A 13,509-nucleotide genomic window follows, 5' to 3' on the forward strand; every position below is an offset into this window, starting at 1 on the left:
TCTATCATTCAGCTGGAAAGACCTGACAAGTCTATGCCTTCTCTCCGATGCCTCTTCTCACCAAGGTACTACCAAAAGTCAGACAAGAAAGGCCAAAAATGATCCTGATTGCACCAGACTGGCCATGCTAGCACTGGTACCCAATCCTAAAGAGTTTGTCGCAAGGCCCAGCTTGGCTTCTACCTCAAATTCCTCATCTTCTGATGCAACAAAACAATCAGATTCTGCGCAATCAACTCAGAACCTTAAACCTGGCAGCATGGCAGATAATGTAGCCACTCAGACTGCACCTCTCTCTAAAGCTGTTATGGATGTCATTTTAGAGGCCAGGAGGCCCAGCACTAGGAAATCTTATGCAGAAAAATGGAAGAGATTGTGTGCTTGGAACCAGGCACAAGGGCTCGAACCGCTTGTCCCTAACATACCTCAGAATTTATTTTTTAAAAATATATATTTTTAATACAGTGAGACAACTAAATGGGGAAAAAAAACTGTTTTAACCTATGTAATACGAGCATTTAAACCATATGTTGCACATTTTTATGACAGGTGCTAAATTCTGTCATATTAAAGTTTAGGGCATGGTTTTACAAAGCTGCCAATACTTGTTATATGGAACTTAATTTAGGATTCCATGTTTATTGTGCATTTGTTTATCCTTTGTTGGGAGTTGCTTGATTATACATGAACAATTATTGTTTATATTTATTAGAGTACTGCCAATATGTATTAGTTATTTATTTATTATTTATTATTATTTTATGCATGCGATTTGCACTTGTATATGGTTTTAAGCTCAATGTTCTTTTTAGATGCACTGTTTCTTTAATTAGAACTTTGTGCTTTGCCAGGAAGATGCACTGTTTCTTTAACTAGAACTTTGTGCTCTACCAAGAAGTGATGTCATTTGGGAGGGAGATTTTCAGTGCTTTTAGTATTTAAACTCTGCTTTAATGTTCAGTTCTTGTTTGATAAAGTCTCCTGAATTGTATAATTGGAGACGAAAGCGCTTATTATTTTACGTTGGTGAATACTAAAGGACTGTTTTTACCATTCTGTGTTGGTATATACTTGCCAGTGGACTCCATTCCATTTTTTGGATTTACTTGTTGGTTTCTCCTCTATTATTACCCTCCTATTCCCTTAATACCCAAAGTCTTACAGAAAGTTTGTCGCCTGAGGAGCTGTCTAATCCTCATTGCCCCTTTCTGGCCTCGTCAGGTGGTGTTCTCCTTCCTAAGGTCTCATCTGAAGTATACACCTTGGATACTGGATCCCATTCTGGATCTCACCTCCCGCCCCTGAGGCTTCCACTTCCCAACTGCATGGTTTCTCCATTTCCAGTAATCCTTACACAGTCCAGACTTCCTTCCCTAGTGAGGAACATTATTTTGGCTTCTCAGACACTGTCTACAAAGAAAGTGTATTCCAGTAAGTGGAAAAGGTTTTCCATTTGGGCCATACAACAGAATCTAGATCCCTTTTCAGCCCCTATTCCTGATCTCTTGCTCTTCTTACCTTCCCTTTTTCAGGATGGGGCGATTTTCTCTAGCATTAAGCTCCAGCTGGCAGCCATCTCTAATTTCTATGTCAGCAATGAGCCTACCTTTTCTTCCAAGTTGTGCAAAACCTTTATGAAAGGAGTTTTCCTTCTTAGGCCTCCTATTAAGGATCCATCACCTCCATGGGATTTGACTTTGGTGCTGCAGTCTCTGATACAAAAACCATTTGAACCTGCTAGTTTATGCAACATTAAATTCATCTCCTGGAAGACGGCCTTTTTAGTAGCCATTACTTTTGCCAAAAGGATGTTGGAACTACCGGCCCTGTGCATTAAACCTCTGTTAATAATTTTTTCACAAGGACAGGGTGTCTCTCAAAACAAATTGTTCCTATTTCTCCAAAATGGTCTCTGAAGCAAATCTCAGTCTATTCAATTACCGATCTTCTTCCCTAACTACTCCAATAAAGGAGAATATATCGTACATTGTTTAGATGTCCACAGACAATTGCATTTCTTTTTGAAAAAGACTGAGGAGTTTGTCGGACCAACTTTTTGTGGCTTTCTCCCAGAACAGAAGGGGTCAGGCAGTTTCCAAAGTGACCATCTCCAGGTGGATTGCTGGTTGTATTTCCTTCATTTATGCTAGTTGGAATTTAGAACTATCCAGACCAGTTAAGGCCCACTCCATTAGGTCTTTTGCTACCTTATCAGCTGTCTTGGCAAGACTTTCCCTTGATGAGGTCTGTGCTGCTGTGACTTGGTCTAATCCTCATACCTTCATTTCGCACTACAAATTGGATTTGGTATCTAGGAACAGGGCTTGCTTTGGTTCCTCCATGCTCCAGCATATCCTTCCTTGAGGCACCCAAGGTACGTTGTAGCTGGGGACTCTGACCCACCTGTGAAGGAGTAATGACACGGATAGCATCAGATAAAGAGTTATGTACGTACCATAACTTGGCATCTGTTCTATCCAGTGTCGTCATTCCTCCCATTCCCGCCCTCCTTCCCCCTTCCTTCTGGTAGGCCTGGTGAGGCTGAAATGGGTAGGATCTGGCAAGAAGTTTGTTTGACATGTGTTGCAGATGTTGAGTTTCTGCGTTTCAGCTAATTTGGCAAACTTAATCCGAGGGTTAGAAGGTAGCAAGGGATTATGGGAAGGGGAGAAGCCTGAGCTCTGGATCTGTCTGAAAAGTGGCTCTGTGGTGCAATGGATAGCTCATTGGACTTCTAGTAAAAGGCAGTCAAAGGTTGTCACAGGCTCGGATCTGAGGTCGGATCTTAGACCCACTTGTGAGGAATAATGACACTGGATAGCACAGATGCCAAGTTATGGAATGTACGTAACTCTTTTTTTACTCATGCCTGTCTTAACTATTTGAATTGAGGGGATAATAGAGATCCAAAGAAAGTCCTCCAAAGTAATATTAATTCTGTGCTTACTTTGTCTCATTGTATACATTATTTTTATTTGCAGGCGAAATACTCACATTTTATATTTCTTGATTGATAATGTTCTTTTGCTTTGTACAGTGTTATTTAGAACTGTAGGTAGTATCCAGTGTTTACAAGATGTTGAGTGTCAGAGTAATTATTTTTTATTTATTTTATTTTTTTTTTCTTTTTAACCAGTGTGGTGCGGTTCACATTAGGACAGTCTAGCCACATAAAAACATTGGGAAGTAGACTGCCATCTGCAGAATTTTTGTTATATTCGGTTGTCAAGACCTTGGAAAAAAAAAAAAAGGAATGAATGCCAGTACCACTTTTCACTGTGGAACATAGTAGCAGTGTTGCTTGTACATTTAGCACATCTCTGTACTATTCCTTAAGACTTATTTCTTTTTGTAGATCGTATCTATGCTCTTCACATCTATAGCGAAGTTGACTCCTGAGGTAAGAAGGTTTGCATTTCTCAGATACATTGGACACAGTACACTAAATTCTCATGAAAGTCATAATGCAACATCTCCCAAATAGGTTTTCAGAGCTGTGATGCAGATTACATGACGGTTTTGAAGATGATGCTTTCCTTTGATGTAGGAAAGAGTTCTCACCGTGAATGGATGGGAGGAGTCTGCTGCCAAAAAGCATCTAGACTTTACTTCTGCTTACTAGATCATCTCATTATGTTCGGCACATGATTTATTTAAAGAATGAAAAATTGTACGATGCAACATTTGAATTTTTTGTATTACTTGAACAGTTTGTTCAGACTGCAGAGATAAAAAAGCAAGATTATCCTTTGAATGCTTACATTTATTGTAGTACATATATTAGTGACAGAAAAAAAACACATGGTGGTATAGTTTTACACAGATGCAGTGAACAAAATGAACTAAGACTATTTTAGGAGATGAACCAAATGCATCACCTGGGGTTTCATTATGTGCTTGTGACTCAAAGGTGTAAAGCATTTACCATCTGTTATAAATATGAGTAGTAAAGAGGCAAAGTAATGTATTTTAGCAGGCTAAAATCTTTTCTTTGGTTCAGATAAGAATTTCATTAGTGAATGTGACAAGATGCATGAAATGTGGGGGAAAGAGGATACACTGCCAAAATCTGCAAATTGAAATGTGTTAAATGTCATATGGATGGTCGTTTATGTTTTCATTATGAGGAAGAGGGATTGTAGATGATGATTTTATCACAATAATTTAAGATATTAATATAGAAAATGTCATTATGGAAAATAATGCTATTTTTAAGAAGCTTAAGGTGATGAACTTATGAGTGTAATAATGAATCAGTTAAGACAGCTGACAAAAAGGAAATATGCTAATGAAGAAACTGAGTGTTATGATGAAACATCTGAACAAAGTGAAGAGGTTTTAATTACATTTTTAAGCACCTTTATTAAATTATCACTTAAGATTCATGCACACATTAATTAATAGGAAAGAAAAACTTTACAAACATTTTTTCCATTTACATGCATTATACATTATGTATGTTTTCTTTCATATCAACTGTCATTCAGTTCATCATTGCATAAATCATTCAATTTTTGCCTTTCCGTAAGCCTCACTTCTGAACGTTATTCTGCATGTATTGTTTCTACCTATTCCATTTATTTATATGTAATTTGCTGCTCCCCATTTCTAAGTATCCCTCTTACAGTTCTTTTATCTATTTTACAGTATTCAGTATTTCAAATATAGTTGGTTTAGATTTTGATTTTTTTATACTAGTTGCTTCTTTGGCAGGCAGCAGGATTAAATGTAATAAGGCCGTACAGTGTCTGAGCAATTCAGATCCTGTGTCTCAATTCAAATGAATAATTTCCTTAGTTACAGCCATTTGTACCCCCAACATTTTTGACATACTACTCTGTAGGGGATTTTTAAAATCTGCCAAAACACTACACACTGAAAAAAAAAACATGTTTCCAGTTACCTCTTTCTTACCCATTACATCTCCAACATTTGCTATCTACTTGAAGAAAAATTGTTGAAGTCTGCTTGGGGTATACAAAATATCTATGCCAACACATTTATGCAAAAATCCTAACTGTTCTAGACTGTGTAGCGCACTCAGGAGCCATATATACATATATCCTTCAAGTGTTCTCTCTCTAAATTGTTTTTCTTGTCTCTCTTCCTGGAAACACTGCATATAATTGAGCATTCGTAATCTTGAATGTGTTTTAACACCAGCAGAAGTGATAGAAACTTAGTTGATTGCGACTCTTGGTGTTAAGTCCGTGCAAGATTGTGCACAGTAGGAATCAGGAAAATTGCAGTTTTCCCCACTGTAGAGCAATCTGATAGTTGGTATATATAATTAGCAGAGAGTGTGGGGAAATACAGGGGGCTTGCCCCATGCAAAACAATTGTGTTTTTTTTTTTTTTTTTTTTTTTTTTTACTCTGTTGGCTTTCAGTCATTTGAGATCGCTCGTTAGCCATTCAAGATTTGTGTATGTTGATGTTTCAAAGTACATCCCTCTTCCCAATCTTTTCTAACCTCCTCTGATTGATTCTTATAGCTATCATGCAGTATTGTGTGCATTATAAATCATCTATTTTTAACAGCGGCTTCTGTTCTTGATTTGACTAAAAACTCTACCTGATCACTTAAGACTCCCCTATGCCTTTTTCTTTGCCTATGCCGTGATATTAGTCCCTGGTAGGAAAGGCAGTCTCTAACCTGTTGTTCAAACTTCTTATTCTTGTCCTCATCCCACTCAGTTACCTTTCCCTCAACAGCCAGATGTTCTTCATCCCACATTGCTGCAGTCCTAACACTTGGGTAGTCCGCTGTCCCAGTCGGCCCGAATACCAAAGTATATGGGTGACGTCGGTCAAGGCGCATTAGTCTGACGTCAGGACGTCAGGGTACAAATGCGCATGACCGACGTCATATCCTCAGTCTTTTTTGCCGCATGGTCCGATGCAGAAGCAGTATTGCGAGTGCAGGTTGGCGTTCTGAAATTTTCTGAAGTCGGAGTTTCAGACCGAATCAAAGTTGGCTAAGTACCCCGTTGGGGAATATTTTGGTTTTTTCTTGCCTCAGTATTTAACCGGATGTCAGAAAAAGTGAATAACTGTATTTCTTGTGGGAAACAGATACCTCATAGGGATTACCATACCTTGTGTATACCTTGCTTAGGGCCTGAGCATGAAGTTGTTGGATGTCGCTCTTGTGCTAGATTTAACAAACGCACTATAAAGAGAAGATTAGACTGTGCCAGGTTAGTTTTTGGGAAGCGTTGTAATTATAAAATGCCGTCGGATGCTCCGACGCCCGCTTCGTCTAAAAAGCGCAAGGACAAAGCAGCAAAGCCTAGGTTGGAAGAACCGTCTGTCCCGGACGTCGGTTCTTTAGAGGGCTCGGTGGAGCCGGAGGTTCTGCCAGAAGTTTCTTTGGTGTCTCAGGGAGAGACTTTACTTTTACAAGATGTGGCCTCTCAGGAGGCAGGCCAGGCCGAGGGGGCTTCTCAGGTAGCTGTTCTCCCCTCCTTTCCTAAGGTGGTTAGGCCCTCCCCTTCTGTGTCCAAGGCCTCTTCGAGAGGCAGGCCTGGTTTAACTTCAGTGGGTGTTTCTCCTAGTTCTTCAGGGTCTCTGCCTAAGAAACATTTGCTTAAAATGGCAGAAGATTTGATTACTATGATTAGAGGTTCTATGCCCCCTCCTGATAAGAGACCTAGGGTGGAACCTGAGCTTGAGAGTTTTGAGCAATGTTCGGAGGCTTCTGAGTCTTCGGCTGAAGATTTGCAGGAGTATCCTCCTTATTCTGATTCTGATGTAGATGATTCTACTCCTTCGGCTTCTCCTCCTGAGGATTTTTCTTTTTCAGAGACTCTTCACTCCATGAGGGAGCATTTTAAATGGGAAGGTCAAGATTTCTCTGATTCCAGGAAAAGGCTTAGGGAATTTTTGTTTTTACCCCAGCATAGGCCTTTGGCTATACCTCCGGTTCTGGATGTGGTGGAGGATGTTTTTGCAGAGGCTTCCCTGAACCCTGATTCTTTGCCTCCTGCCCCAGTTAAACCGGATAGGTATTATAGGGTGCCTGAAGCTCATAAGTATCTTTTTAAGAGTCCTAGGGCAGATCCAGAAACTGTTTCTCAGGGGCCTAAGGGTGTTAAGGCTTCTGTGGTTAAAAATCCTGTTCCTCCTGATAAAGAGGCAAGGGCTTTGGATAGATGGGGAAAGAAGGTGTATACTTCTTCCACTTTAGCCATGAGGGCTTTGAATTGCCAGTTCCACATGTTAAAATACCAAAATTATCTCCTTTCACAATTGAAGTCTAAGGTGGATGCTCTGGCGGAAGGTATTGAGTGTAAAGAGTTGCAGGATTTAGTTCATGTTTCTGAACAGGTGGGTAAGCATTCTTTGCAATGTGGTTTTGATGCTGTACAGGCCTCTTCGAGGGTGGCTGCCACTGGTTCTGTTCTTCGCAGGCACGCCTGGCTGAGGGATCAGAATTTGGCTGAGCATGTTAAGACAAGGATTTTGGATGCTCCGTTACAATCTGATGTGTTGTTTGGTTCGCCTGTGGAAGCAGTTTTAAAGAAAATGGAGGACAAGGCTAAGTCTATGCAGACTGTTAAAGATTTTTTGCAGGTTCAGCCTCCGAAGTTTAGTAGAAATTGGCCTACTAAGGGGTGGACATATCCTTCTTATGATTCCCAGTCTAGGGGTAGGTCTAGACGTGGTAGGGGCAGAGCTCAAGGTTCTTTTAGGCCTAGAACAGGGAGTTCACCTGCTCAGTCTTCTGGTGAGGGCAGGGGTCAGTCCTTTCGTAAACAGACCCAATGACCTGCCTTTTCAGCTGCCAGAGCCTTCTCGTCTGGCAGCACCTTTGGGAGGAAGGCTGGCACTTTTCAAAGAAAATTGGAGTTTAATTACCCAAGACAGATGGGTATTAGATATTATCCACCACGGTTACAGGTTTTATTTCCATACCTTGCCTCCTTTCAAAGGCATGCCAGACATTCCTCCTCTACAAAGAAAAGAGGCTCTCAAGCAAATTTCTCTGTTACTCCAAATAGGGGCCATTCAGCCGGTTCCTGTGCCAGAAAAGGGCCTAGGATTTTATTCTCGCCTGTTCCTAGTACCAAAAAAGGGGAACACGTGGAGACCAATTTTGGATTTATCTATCCTCAACACTTATCTGGACATTCCCAAGTTCAAAATGTTGACGTTACAACAGCTTTTACCTCTGCTGGGAAAAGATCACTGGATGGTAACTTTAGACCTCAAGGAGGCTTACCTTCATGTGCCTATCAGACTAAGTTGCAGGAAGTATCTGCGTTTTCGAGCTGGGAATTCTCATTATCAGTTCTCTGCATTGCCCTTTGGCTTATCTACTGCGCCCAGAGTATTCACAAAGGTTCTGGCTCCAGTGATAGCTTACTTCAGGCTAAAAGGAATACAAATCTATCCTTACTTGGACGACTGCCTGATTCTGGCTCAAGAAAAGGAAGACCTTTTACAGCATTTGGAATATGTGATAGCAGTGCTAAGATGCCTGGGGTATTCTGTGAACGAAATAAAGTCCAGTCTAGTACCCTCTCAAGACATGTGCTTTCTGGGTGTGAGACTGAATACAGCAACCCAGATGGCCTTTTTAACCCCGGACAAACAAAAGAATCTTTCCCTTTACTTCCATCAACTATCTCTTCAGTCCGGGCTGACTGCAAGGACAGTCCTTCAAGCCTTAGGGTTCATGGCATCTTGTATTCTGGTGCTTCCCAATGCCAAACTGCATATGAGGAAGCTGCAATGGTACCTCAAAAATGTATGGACACAGCACTGCCAGGATTTGGACACTGTCATTCAAATAATACCTTGCATTCAAAAGGAATTTTTGTGGTGGGCTCAGGAATGTCACCTAAACAAGGGACTCTCTGTGACCCGGCCAGAGGCGAGTCAGATTCTAACGACAGATGCCTCAGACATAGCTTGGGGAGCTCATCTGGATGGAAAGTGGATACAAGACAAGTGGCCTGCCAGACTACAGCATCTACATATCAACATGAAGGAGATGTTAGCAGTCCAGTTTGCATTAATGGCTTTCAAGGAGTTGCTTCTTCCAGGGCAGGTGTTGATTCTAACAGACAACACGACTGTCATGTGGTACATCAACAAACAAGGGGGAACACATTCTTATCCTCTATGCAGGCAAGCAATGATTTTATGGGAGACTGCGCTCAGCTTGCAATTAACTCTTCAGGCAAGGTTTCTGCCGGGAGCACAGAACTCCTTAGCAGATGTGTTAAGCAGGCAAATCATGGATCCCCACGAGTGGAAACTGGATCTTCATGTATTTCGGAAATTGACAGTGTCATGGGGAACTCCAGACATAGATCTGTTCGCTTCTCCTCTAAACCACCAGCTGCCAAAGTTTTGCACGAAAAGGTTTCATCACACAGCTTGGAAAGTGGATGCTCTTTCTTTCAGTTGGAAAAATCTTCATGTGTATGCCTTTCCACCTCTGCCTCTTCTCCCAAAGGTACTCCTGAAGGTCAGACAAGACAAGCCAAGGATGATTTTAATAGCTCCAGATTGGCCTCGGCAACACTGGTACCCATTACTGAGGAGTCTGGTAAGGAAGCCTCCTTGGCCTTTACCTTTGATTCCACACCTATTGTCTCAGAGGGACGGTCATCTACTCAATGTCAAGCTTCACTCTCTTCATCTAACAGCCTGGCATATTCTGTTTTGAAACACAGCAGGTCTCAACTTCCTCAACAAGTTTTGAATGTGATTATGGAAGCCAGAAGACCTAGTACAAGGAAAGTGTACTCAGAAAAATGGAAGAGATTTTTATTTTGGAGTGCAGCAAAGGATTTGGAGGTTTCTGAGCCTAATTTGAGTGTGGCTCTTCAATATCTTACTGAGTTATTGGACAAAGGTTTGTCTTTCTCTTCCATTAAGATTCATGCTGCAGCAATCTCAGCTCACTATGATTGTGACCCACCATTGTTTTCTCATCCTTTGTTCAAGCAATTTCTTAGAGGGGCAAAGAATATAAGACCCCCACGTAGAGCTCCTACTCCTGCTTGGGATCTCAATTTTGTGTTGGAGAAACTTACTCTACAACCTTTTGAGCCTCGGCTACTGCTGAATTGAAATACTTGTCTTGGATGACTGCTTATTTGTTGGCCATTACTTCTGCAAGAAGGGTTTCTGAATTGCAGGCCCTTATGGCGGTTGAGCCTTTTTTGATTTTCCATAAGGATAGGGTATCATTACGTACTAACCCTTCCTTTATGCCTAAGGTGGTTTCTAGTGTGGCTTTAAACCAAACTATTCATTTGCCTACTTTTTATGCAGATCCCCAAAATAAGGGGGAAAAGATTTTGCACACTTTAGATGTACACAGGCAGTTGCGTTATTATTTGAGCAGGACTAAGGATTTTAGGCAGTCTCAGCAGTTGTTTGTTTCTTTTGCTTTGAGTTCTCAGGGCAAGCCTGTGTCAAAACTAACTATTTCTAAGTGGATTGGGTTTTGCATTGCATTTTGTTATTCCCATCATGGCAAGGAGATTCCAGCTGGGATTAGGCCTCATTCCACTAGGGCTACTGCCACTTCAACAGCATTTCTAAGGGGGGTGGCAACTAAGGATATTTTGGAGGCAGCTACTTGGAGTTCAGTGCATACTTTCTCTAAGCACTACCACCTTCCTCTCTACTCAAAATCTAGGGCTGGTTTTGCCACGGCTATTTTGCAGGGCATGTTGACAGCTCCTGCTTCCTTATGATTTGCCAGCCTCCCTTACCTCTGCTTTGGGATTCTACCCAAGTGTTAGGACTGCAGCAATGTGGGATGAAGAACATAGTACAGTTTTGTACCTACCATAAATGTAGATGTTCAAGATCCACATTGCTGCAGTCCAATTTACCCTCCCTCCTTCCCTCTGTGTTTAGGGGTGGTTGTGTGGGTGGGTTGTACCTTTGTAAATTTGTATATATTGTATATATATTTGTCACAAGAGTGTTTGGTGTTTTTGGTTTTGGCCTTATCTTTTTAGGGTCTTCTGACATCTGGGGCAAGAAAAGACTGAGGATATGACGTCGGTCATGCGCATTTGTACCCTGACGTCCTGACGTCAGACTAATGCGCCTTGACCGACGTCAGCCATATACTTTGGTATTCGGGCCGACTGGGACAGCGGACTACCCAAGTGTTAGGACTGCAGCAATGTGGATCTTCGAACATCTACATTTATGGTAGGTACAAAACTGTACTTTTTCTCCAGTAAATTCCAACTCCATCTTGCTTGTTTTACCCCCTACTTTACTTTCCCTATTGGCAAAATCTCCTTTCTCCATTTCGGTGTTGGCTTACTGTTTAGAACACTTTCTGCAAATTGTCCTTTTCTGTATTTGTCAAGTACAAAATAATATCCGCAAATACAGCCAACTTTTCTTGAATAAGATGTTATTTATATCCTTGAATTTCTGGGTCCTTTATTTTCTTTGTCAGTGGCTGCAAAGCAAGTAACAGAAGGAGCAGAGGACTTGCCTGCCTAGTTCCTTTGTTCAGACACAGTTTATTGGAGAGGAACCCTCCCACTTTAATTCTTGCCTATGATTTTTTTCATATGTCCTCCTAATTAACCTTAGTACCATATCAGGGAATGCATATGCTTCCATTGCCATACTCATGATATCCCAGATTTTTCTGAATCAAGACCGACCAGTAGCAGCTGTATTTTCTTATATTCTGCTTCCCTCTGGATCATTGTTGTTGTAATGATGTTTCCAAATGCTGAACTCCCCTCCACAAAACTGCATTGACCCATATCTATTAATTTTGGAAATGTATTTGACATTCTTTTAGCTAGTGTAGACTTAAACACATTATAATCACGTTTGAAATTGAAGTAGGTCTATATGAAGCTGGGTCTGATGAGTCTTTACCCTCTTTTGCTAATACAGCCACCACAGCTTTCTTCCAAGATGGTGATGTATCCCCTCCTTTTAAAATGCTATTAAATAAAATCTTCCAGATCTTTATCAACTTCTCCCTTCCTGACTTTTACACTTCCACAGGAATACCATCTGTACCTAGAGACATTTCTGAAGAATGATTATACAGCACCATTTTTATCTCTTCTTCTGTCTTAATTATTAGTTGTTGAGCCTCATCTTCCTCTAATCTTGGCATAATTTAAGTCTTCGAGAAATATTTCCATTTGTGGTTTCTTGATTTCCACATTCCTCAGCTTAATACAGCTGTTCATACAATTTCTGAAATATCTCTATTAGGATCTCTGATTATTTTTGTTGTCATAGACTCTCCTACGTTTGGAAACAACCCTTTCTGATTTCTGTTGCCCACATTTTTTCCCTCTGGAGTAAAATATTCTCTTATTTTTTTCTTTAGCACTCTGCAGTTACTCCTCTTCCTGTTCTGTGTGATATGACTTATACTGCAATACTTGAACCTTTGTCAGCCCTTCTAAATAGGTCCCATTACATCTGAACCATATCACTGTCTGTTTTATTTCTACCCTATTTTAGACTCTATTTTAATTTTATCCCACAAATTAGATATCTGTTCATGAAGAAATTTCTGTCTTCTCTAATAACGCTTGAGTAATTTTCACTACCCATTCATTAATTTCTCTCTTTAACAGATAGGTGGGGAAGTGCCAGTGCTTCACTTTAACTTTATTACTCTGCATTTATATCTTACCTTTTATCATTGCATGATCTGAAATGGTTATGGAATGTGTGTTGAAGCTTTCCATTAAATGCATATGTTCTTGTGAAGTGTAATCTTTATCCAGTCTAGCTCAGTTGTTAGATGTTGGGGAATAATATGTAAGTTCTGTCAAGAGTTCCTACTACTGAATTCACATCTGTCATACTGAATAGTTTAACTTTTTTCAGAAAGATCCCTTTTTGTTTTATTTTCCTTTCTAGGTCCCCCTGATACATCTCCACTATCTTTTGCAAATCAATTTCCAGTCCCCACCTATAAATACTATTCCCTGCTGAAAGTTGATTATTTCTCCCAAAATTTTCTTAAGCTCCATAATAGCAATTTTTGGTGGAATATGAATACATGCCATCGTAATCTTCCTCACTTGCTAATAGCCACTTACTACAACAAATCAACTATTGTTCTCTTTTTTCCCTCTTCTGTCACCATTGGAGCCCTTCTAGCAATCAGTATTATTACTCTCCTTTGTCCCCGATAATTGTGCTTGAATATTCGTCATGAAATCCTTTCTTTGTTAAATTCACCTGATCATTTCTTTCCAGATGCGTCTCCTGCAGCATTATTTACACCCCACATTTCTTAATATAATTTAGTACTCCTTCCTTTTTGTCTATGTATTTGTACAGCCATTTGCATTCCAAGATAATATAGAGAGTGTAGCCATTATGATTTAAAAAAAAAAAAGCTCTTGTTCCCACCCATCATGCATGACATTTTTTTTTTATTTGTATTTCCAACTATATGCATATACTAATCTTTGGCAGGCTGATCTTTTATAGAGTTGTTTCTTCTCTTTTCCATTTGAACCCATGTCACATTTTTC

General features: G+C 40.3%; 1 protein-coding gene across 1 annotated transcript in view; it reads left to right on the top strand.

Annotated features, from left to right (window-relative positions):
• Positions 1–13,509, top strand: part of USP34 (ubiquitin specific peptidase 34) — a gene marked incomplete in the record, with an annotated part of 5,849,982 nt that overhangs the window by 5,201,608 nt on the left and 634,865 nt on the right. Inside the window, 1 exon segment of the mRNA XM_044061224.1 lies at positions 3,356–3,400. Within this exon segment, the coding sequence (XP_043917159.1) occupies positions 3,356–3,400 (45 nt within the window).

The sequence above is a fragment of the Protopterus annectens genome, chromosome 1.part0, assembly GCF_019279795.1.
Source record: "Protopterus annectens isolate FY-2018-M chromosome 1.part0, PAN1.0, whole genome shotgun sequence".
NCBI lineage: Eukaryota > Metazoa > Chordata > Ceratodontiformes > Protopteridae > Protopterus > Protopterus annectens.